This window comes from Podarcis muralis, chromosome 16, assembly GCF_964188315.1.
Source record: "Podarcis muralis chromosome 16, rPodMur119.hap1.1, whole genome shotgun sequence".
Classification (NCBI taxonomy): domain Eukaryota; kingdom Metazoa; phylum Chordata; class Lepidosauria; order Squamata; family Lacertidae; genus Podarcis; species Podarcis muralis.
In genome coordinates this window covers 14,393,503-14,401,721 of record NC_135670.1, presented here as the reverse complement: position 1 = coordinate 14,401,721, position 8,219 = coordinate 14,393,503, and the positions used below count along the sequence as shown (strand labels likewise).

The following is an 8,219-nucleotide window of genomic DNA, read 5'->3' as shown; positions in this document are numbered from 1 at the left end:
CTTGGGTCTTCTTCTTATTTCTTTTAGGGGGAGGGGGGTTTTCTGTATCACGCTTGGTTTGAGGGGAGATATTTGCGGGTTTTGTGTGGGGAGAGAAATAACAGAGCCGGAGAGCTAAGTGTCCCCAGACACCCGACACTTGCACGCTCCAAAAAAATATTGGCATTCTGACAATGAAGAGGAGGGATGGGAAGGAATGAGTTAACTGGAGGGGCTTGGAGGGGCATGTTCTGCGCCCCCCTAATAGCACACATTCCTTACAACCTCACAGATCCCCCCCCCATCTCCTCAGTATCCTTAAGGTCCAGGAATTGTTTCCTGCTGAACAAGTTCTTAGATCTCCCTCTCTAAGCGTCACAAAGGGTTAACATGTTCCAGAGTTTGTTGGGTGCCCCACAGCCACCGAGCCCCCCCACCCACCCAAAAATTAGGCCAAGTGTTGCATTGCCACCACACCCATCCATGCAAACTACAGCCAGACTTGGTTAGGCTGACTCATGCAGGAGTGTGTGTGTGTGTGTGTGTGTGTGTGTGTGTGTGTGAGTGTGATATAGCAATCCTGCTGGGGGTGGGCTGGGAATAGGAAGAGAGGGGTGGGCTTCTTCATCTGCTGTGATCTCAGTTTCTCTGGCTTGCTAAAAGCTACTCTCACGCCCTCAGCACCCACAGTCTAGGGCAGTGTTCCCCAACCTTGGGCCTCCAGCTGTTTTTGGACTACAATTCCCATCATCCTTGACCACTGGTCTTGCTAGCGAGGGATGATGGGAGTTGTAGTCCAAAAACAGCTGGAGGCCCAAGGTTGGGGAACACTGGTCTAGGGGGTGAACCTAATTTTTGCCCCAGAAACTGTGATGAACAGCAAGCTCAGTTCTGCAAGCAGCTAAAGGATCATAAAGGGCAGAAAGCCTCTAGGCATGAGCAGAGTGTATTCCATTCACCTCCAGGTAGCTACATAAACAGACACATCTGATGTGTTTTTGCAAAAAAAGGGGGGGGTCACATCTTACTGGGTTTGATTTCTAGGATGGCTTCTCTGAGCCTGGAAGTCACAGCAAGTCAGCAAACTATGAAAGCCAGTTTTCTGTGTGGTCCTTTTACACTAGCAAAGTGACTACCTCTCCTCAAATGTGCAAAGCTTAGACAGACTCTCACCAAGTCCACTGTTCCCTATTTGCAGCCTGTCGCCATTTCCCCTGGCTTCCATCTTAATTGGGCTGCTAATACTTCAGAAAAGGGGTGGGTGTGGATATGGGAGACAATGATGATGAAGACCTCCGGGGGATGGGATGCGGTCCAAGTTACCATCCAGACTCCCCCCCCCCCCCTTTCTCCAAAACTAGGGGCTATCAACAGGGCAAGCCGTGGGAAAGATCCCTGGGAGGTCGCTGTGTCAGTTGTGGTCGATGTTTCTGGAAAACCAGGTCTTTAATTTTGAAATTATGGGGTCTGGAAGAGAGGCACAACCCTCTCTCTCCTCTGCTGTTTCTCCCCTGGAGCCTGATCCCACTGGCCCCACTGCAAAAAAAAGAAGCAGCCCACTAGTTATTGTCCCTCTCTCCTCCATGGGTTCCCAACCCCCCTTGTCAATATATTATATATAGCATTAGAATGCATGGACCATATCCATTTATCTCCCTTAAGCTCCATTTACTACTGTATGTATTTTTGCATATTTATATTGTAAACCGCCTTGTGATTTTCAGGCAGAGGGCGGTATAGGGATATAATAATAATAATAATAATAATAATAATAATAATAATAATAATTCCAGACTTGATGAGGTGCCCCTGGTCACTAATCTCACCTTCCCCTCCCTCCTCTTAACAGACCAGAATCCACTTGCTTTCCAGAGAAAGAACCAGCACCCAGATCTCCTGATCTCCCTACCACTTGGCATATTACTACTCTTCAGCCAACTAGTCCTCATGTCCCACCAATGGCTACCAGCCGGCCCAGGACTCTAAAAGGGGTCACTGTTGCCACCCCCTAACCATTGCAGCCCCCCCCCCACTAACCTAGGAGGACTCTCCCTGCTCTGAATCGGGTCACCTTAACCTAATTCTGCCCTGAGCGCTATAAATATGGGGTCCTCTCAGCCACTCTCTCTTTCTTACCCCCCACCCCGTTTCCTCCCCGCCCACACCACCACCACCAACTGTTCTCATAAGACTCTCCTCTCATTCCAGCCAGGTGGAGGCGCCAGCCCTTTTATTGGACACACTGAAGAAAGAAAGAAAGAAAGAAAAGAAGAAGGAACGGAAAAAAAAATGAAAAAGAAAAAATAACCAAGGGGGAACAATTCCCCCACAAAGGAAAAGTACATCAGCAGTCACGATCAGTGCAGACCCTTTCCTGGCATGCAGAGATCTGCGTTTCCAACCCCCAGCCCACCTCGGCCCCTCCATCCTTCCTTCCTCCCTTCTCCCCACCCTCCACCCCACACCTCGCCTCTTTGCAACAAGACACACGCGCGCCCTGCTGGCACCTGGGCCAAAGGGGAAAATCTGCCCTCCTCATTGGAGTGCGCTTTCTGAATCTGCCTCCCCCCTCCACTGCGTGGGTCTGGAATGCACTTCTTTCGCAAAGGGGGAGGGAGGGAGGGGCGGGTGCAAATCATGAATTGGGGTCCCATCCCAGCGTGGGCCTTTTCCTCATCCCACATCCGAACTGAAGAAGGGCATGGAGTTTTTTGCCTGCAATGAGAGGGGTTCTTGTGACCCAGAGGCTTCAGCGCAAGAGTGTCTCTCCTCCCTCCGGCCCCTCTGACCAGATGGACAAGGGGGTGGCGTGGGGGGGGGGAGAGGCATTGGTGTGGGCCCAGCCTCCCCCAGCTAGATACCCCTTTTCCTAGCTTGTGTGCACTCCAGGGGCATTAAAGGGGTCCTTGGCATCCTGAGGCAAAGGAGCCCATTCCTAGGGGCCCGAGGTCCCTTCTCCCCACCCCAATAAAATATCTGAGTGGGCTGGGCTCCCCTAAAGTTGCTGGGTGTTGCCATTCAAATGGTGCGTGCGCGCCTCGTCTTGTGATCGTGGGGCAAGGCTTACCTGGGCCCCCCAATATGTTATTCAAGTCGGCACCCCTGCCCTGAGGTGACAGTGCGTCCCCAACTAGCAGGGTGTGCTCTGTGTGGCAGATCAGAGAGAACTCTGCACCCCCCACCCCCTCCACGGTGTTGGGGATGGGCGAGCCTCCCTGGCAGAGAGCGCAAATGCAAGAGGACTGGTTACGTTTTGAAGTCGCACGCCTCTCCATCTGCCGAAGGCTTCGCCCCCATCCCCATAAGACCCCCAACGTCAGTCTCAGATTGCCCAACTGTGCCCCTGGAGGAGGGATGGGGGGGATCCTGCGCGAAACCCTGGAGAGGCGCTGCCCGTCCAGTGCTGATCTGGAAGGGACCCCTGTTCTTAGTGTTCCTGGTTCAGACGTTCCCAGCATTGTATGGCGTCTCTTGTGTCCCAGCCAGGGAGGGACAGCTCTGGTCCAGTGTCAAGAGTCTCTTTGCCACAGCAGCCTTCCAGCTGGCCTGGCCTGGGTCCCTGGGCTCTCTTCCCAGTAGTTCAGGGACAGAACATCTGCCCCACATTTCAGGAAGTTCCAGGCTCAATCCGTAGTGGCATCTCCAGGCAGGCCCGGAATTATCCCCCATCTAAAACCCAGGAGAGCTGCTGCCAGTCCGTGTAGACAATACTGAACCAGATGGACCAATGATCGGGTTCCTACGTTGCTCCAAGCCAAGGAAGAGGCCTCTGTCGTTTCCTGGTTGTGGTCAGATATAACTGACCACATGTGGTGTTGGTTTTCTGAGGATCCAGCTTTCCTGCCAGCTGTGAGCAGTGGAGTGTTCTGTGCCAGCCAGGCGTGGGGGGGCACAGCGCAGCTGGCCGGCCCAGGGCTCAGACGCTGGTTCTGCACGTGGCCGGCTGGCCGGGCCTGGAGGCCGTCGGGGGAGCCCCTTTGCCCGCCGAGCTGATCACCCACCGGTAGCACTGGGTGACGCTGCGGCTCTTGGCCTGGGCACCGCAGCGGGTGCAGTAGACGATGCCCAGTGCCAGCATGATGACCACGAAGACGCAGATGGGCACCAACAGCGCCACCAGCAGCCACCGGTCATCCCTCCGCTGCCGCCCGGGCGCCCCGTCGGGGGTTGGAGTGGCGGGGGGAGCAGAAGTGGGGGGCGCTGCTCGGACTCCCCCGACCACCGCGGGACCCTCCTCCTCACCAGGCGAATCAGCCGAGACGGGAGGGCGGTGGAGGGGAGGCGGAGCAATCGTCGGAGCGAGCGGGGCCGTCGGGGATATGGGATCCGCCAGCAGCGAAGGGGGACTCGGGGTGTCTCGGGGGGCGTCCGTTACGGGGAACGGGGAGGGGGATCGGGAGGCAGTGGGGAGGCCCCAAGCAGCGGTGGGGGTGGAGTTGGGGGGCATGCGAGAACGTCGGGAGGAGGGACTGGCGTCTAAAAGGGGCGCGGTCGACTTCGGGTTTGGGGGTTCCGTGGCCGGCAGCATGCGGGGAACCAGGCGGGGGTCTGCGGGGAAGAACGGAGAGGCGACTCTGGCGTCCTGGAAAACGGAGAGGTGCTCTGAAAGGGCCAGGTTGTGATCGCTGTCATCCTCTTCCTCGACGCCGTCCTCGAGCTCGCCCTCCATCTCCAAACCCAGCCCGTCGTCGAGGTGGTGTAGGAAACCGGCTCCGCGGTAGCTCTGGGCGGTGGCCATCGGGGGTGGGTGGGGCGCGGGGCTGCAGGTGATGCCGTCGGGCTCCAAGTCGTAGCCCTCGGTGCAGTAGCACTCGAAGCCCCCGACGTAGTTGACGCACATCTGCTGGCACACGCCGGGGATCTGGCACTCGTCGGTGTCGGCGCAGCGGCCGGGCTCCTCCTCCGACGGGCTGAAGCCCAGGTGGCAGCGGCACACGAAGGAGCCGTCGGTGTTCTCGCACTGGTGCTCGCAAGGCGCCTCCGCGCACTCGTCCAGGTCCTCGCACAGGTGCCCGTCGCTGCCCAGCTCGTAGCCCGCGGGGCATTGGCACCGGTACCCGTCTGCCGCCTCCCCGTCGGCCACGCAGCCGAACTGGCACGGGCGGCCCCGGCAGGCGTCTCCGTCGGCGCCGCCGTCGTGGTGGGTGTGGGAGGCGCAGGAGTGTCCGTCGGGGAGCAGGAAGTACCCGGCGTGGCACTCGCAGGAGTAGCCCGAGCCCTCGTCCAGGCAGAGCTGCTGGCACCCACCGTTGTCCCCCTCGCACCAGCTGTGCTGATAGACGGTCTCCCGGCACAGCGGCGCGTCCTTGGACCAGGCCACGCTGCCGTCCTCCTTCTGCATGCACAGCACCGACACCGCCGGCCCCGCCCGGCCGCAGGTCACGGCAGCCACCGTGCCGAAGGGAACGTAGCGGAGGGCGCCGCTGGCCGGGCCGAACGGGGTGCTGTAGGCGACCGTCGAGGCTCCTCCACCTCCTCCTCCTTCTTCTTCTTCCTCCTCCTCCTCCATCTCCTCCTCCTCTTCCGCCAGGCCCGCGCACATCCCCTGGAAGGAGAAGCGGCAGAGGTAGCCGTCGACTGGGACGGTGCACGAGCCGTCGAGCCACTGCAGGTCCAGCTCGCCCAGCACCACGCACCGGGGCGCAGCACAGCTGGGTCCGACGCCGCTGCTAGGCGAGCGCGCCCAGTTGGTGTAGGACGTGTCTTGGTCGCCCGTCGTCCAAGTGAAGCCCCGCAACGGCCGTTGCGGGAAGCACTGGCGCGGCTGGCGCTGCAGCCCGATCCAGAGGAGCCGCTGTGGGCCTTGCGCGTGGCCGCCGCCCCCTCGAACATCGCGGAGCAGCTCGGCCACCTGGGCCGCCTCCTCGGGGTACTTCAGCGTGGCCAGGTTGCCCCCCAGCTCCCGGCACCCGCGCCAGGCGTCCAGGAAGCTGCGGCGCTGGAAGTAGACGGCGTAGCAGCCGTCGGGGCCGCAGGCGGCCTGCGCCTCTTGCGCCCCGGCGCCGGGAAGCCGCCAAGCTACAAGCAGCAGCGCCAGCAGCAGCAGCCGCGGCCTGGGCCGTCCTCGTCCTCCTCTTCGCCGGAGCATCGCCCTGCCCTGCCGCGCCGCTGCCGTCCAGCGCTCTGACAGCCCGGGGGCCCCCCATTCCCCTTCCTTTCCCCTTTTTCCCAGCCAGGGTGGGATGGGGAGGAGCCGCAGACGGAGCGGGCGTCCCACTCCCCGCCTTTGCCCTTCTAAGGCGCCGATCTGAGCCCCTGCCAGGAGGGAACCGGAGTCGGGGAAGAATAAGAGAAGGAGGAGGAAGAAGGAAACCTCCAGCCGCGGCGGGAGGCAGGCAGGGAGGGAGGCCACAGACAGACGGAGAAAGACCCCCACCCGGAATCCTGCCCCGGCTACTTAGCAGAGAGAGACTCGCAAAAGCAGCCCGGACCCTCTCATTTCTTCTCTATCTTCCTCCCGCCCCTTCTCTTGCTTTCTAACTCAGGTGGGGAGCTTTTTTCCAGACAGGGGGCCACATTCCTTACTGGGTGACCTTCCAAGGGCCGCCTGGTGAGTGGGGCCACAAGCAAAAGAGCACAAGGAGAACCCTCAGGTCCCCCACCCCTGCTCTAACCACTAGGTCCAACTTGATTCTGAGCCAGTGTGACCTCAGCTGAAGTACTGCGAGTGCAGGATGAGAAGTCCAGAAGCAGATATAGACAAGTTGGTTCAGCATTGGATCATAGAATTGTAGAGTTGGAAGGGACCACATGGGTCATCTAGTCCAACCCCCTGAAATGCAGGAATCTGTTGCCCAACATGGGACTCGAACCCATGACCCTGTGATTAGGAGTCTCTTGCTCTACTGACTGAGCTATACTGATTCAGCCCCCAAATGTAGGCTTGGGTTTAAAGGGGGTCTGGAAAGGTTGCAAATACCTTTCTCTAGCCTGCTGTTGTTGTTATTTAGTCATTCAGTCATGTCCGACTCTTTGTGACCCCATGGACCAGAGCACGCCAGGCACTCCTGTCTTCCACTGCCTCCCACAGTTTGGTCAAACTCATGTTGGTAACATGGAGAACACTGTCCAACCATCTTGTCCTCTGTCGTCCCCTTCTCCTTGTGCCCTCCATCTTTCCCAACATCAGGGTCTTTTCCAGGGAATCTTCCCTTCTTATGAGGTGGCCAAAGTATTGGAGTCTCAACTTTAGGATCTGTCCTTCCAGTGAGCACTCAGGGCTAATTTCCTTCAGAATGGAGAGGTTTGATCTTCTTGCAGTCCATGGGACTCTCAAGAGTCTCCTCCAGCACCAGAATTCAAAAGCATCAATTCTTCGGCGATCAGCCTTCTTGATGGTCCAGCTCTCACTTCCATACATCACTACTGGGAAGACCATAGCTTTAACTATACGGACCTTTGTTGGCGAGGTGACGTCTCTGCTTTTTAAGATGCTGTCTAGGTTTGTCAGTTTTTGTACAGCCCGTGGCACAAAAATTAAAAAAAAATGTACACAGATTTCCCAGGGACATGTGGCCCCTGGAAAGTGGCCCCGAAGGGAACGTGGCCCTTGGGCTGAGAGAGCGTTCCAGTTCAACCAGCAGAGGCTCACATTTTAGGGGTGTTCCTCCCTGCACTCACATTCACACGCTGCCATGTGTTCCTCTTCCAGCCTCTCCATTCAGACTGATAGGGGGGGGCGGGGGCGGGGGGAGGACTGGGAAGGTGCAGATGTGGCACAGGGAGGTCGGGGTCCCTCGTCAACAGCAAGGAAATAAGTGGAATTCCTTTTGCATGGGAAACGGCAGGGGATATTTTTTTGGGGGGGGGAGGGATGGGATGGAGCACATATATTGCAGGGAGGGGGGCTGCTGGGGAGGGAAGGGAGAGGAGAGGAACCCTGCAGTTATTGCCAGCCTTGAATCAATTAATGCAAAGGCCTGCTAGAGAAATGAAGCTGATGCTGGCAGAAGCCCCCCCACCCACCCACCAGACCCACCCGCCTTCCCTCGACCTCCTATCTCCATTGTGTAGAGACTTGGCTCTCTCCCTTTATTCGCACAACCGCACACAGGCCTCTCCCGGCCATTCCAAGTGTGCAGGGGAGGAGGAAAGGAGGTTTCCCCCCCCCCCCCCCACACACACAATCCCAAGACGTCCTTGAGATGGGATGTCTCTGGCTTGGCTAAGGCCCATCGTTCCCCAGCTGCACCTATTTACCAGGGAGAGACCCTGATCTCTGCTTTGCGTGTCCCCATAAA

The 8,219-nt window shown here is 58.3% G+C and overlaps 1 protein-coding gene across 1 annotated transcript; it reads right to left on the bottom strand.

The window, feature by feature from the left end:
• Positions 1-2,181: 2,181 nt before the first annotated feature.
• Positions 2,182-6,413, bottom strand: CD248 (CD248 molecule). The gene has a single exon (XM_028710258.2). It carries the CDS (start codon positions 6,065-6,067, stop codon positions 3,896-3,898), a length of 2,172 nt encoding a protein of 723 aa, XP_028566091.2. The 5' UTR covers positions 6,068-6,413; the 3' UTR covers positions 2,182-3,895.
• Positions 6,414-8,219: the final 1,806 nt, after the last annotated feature.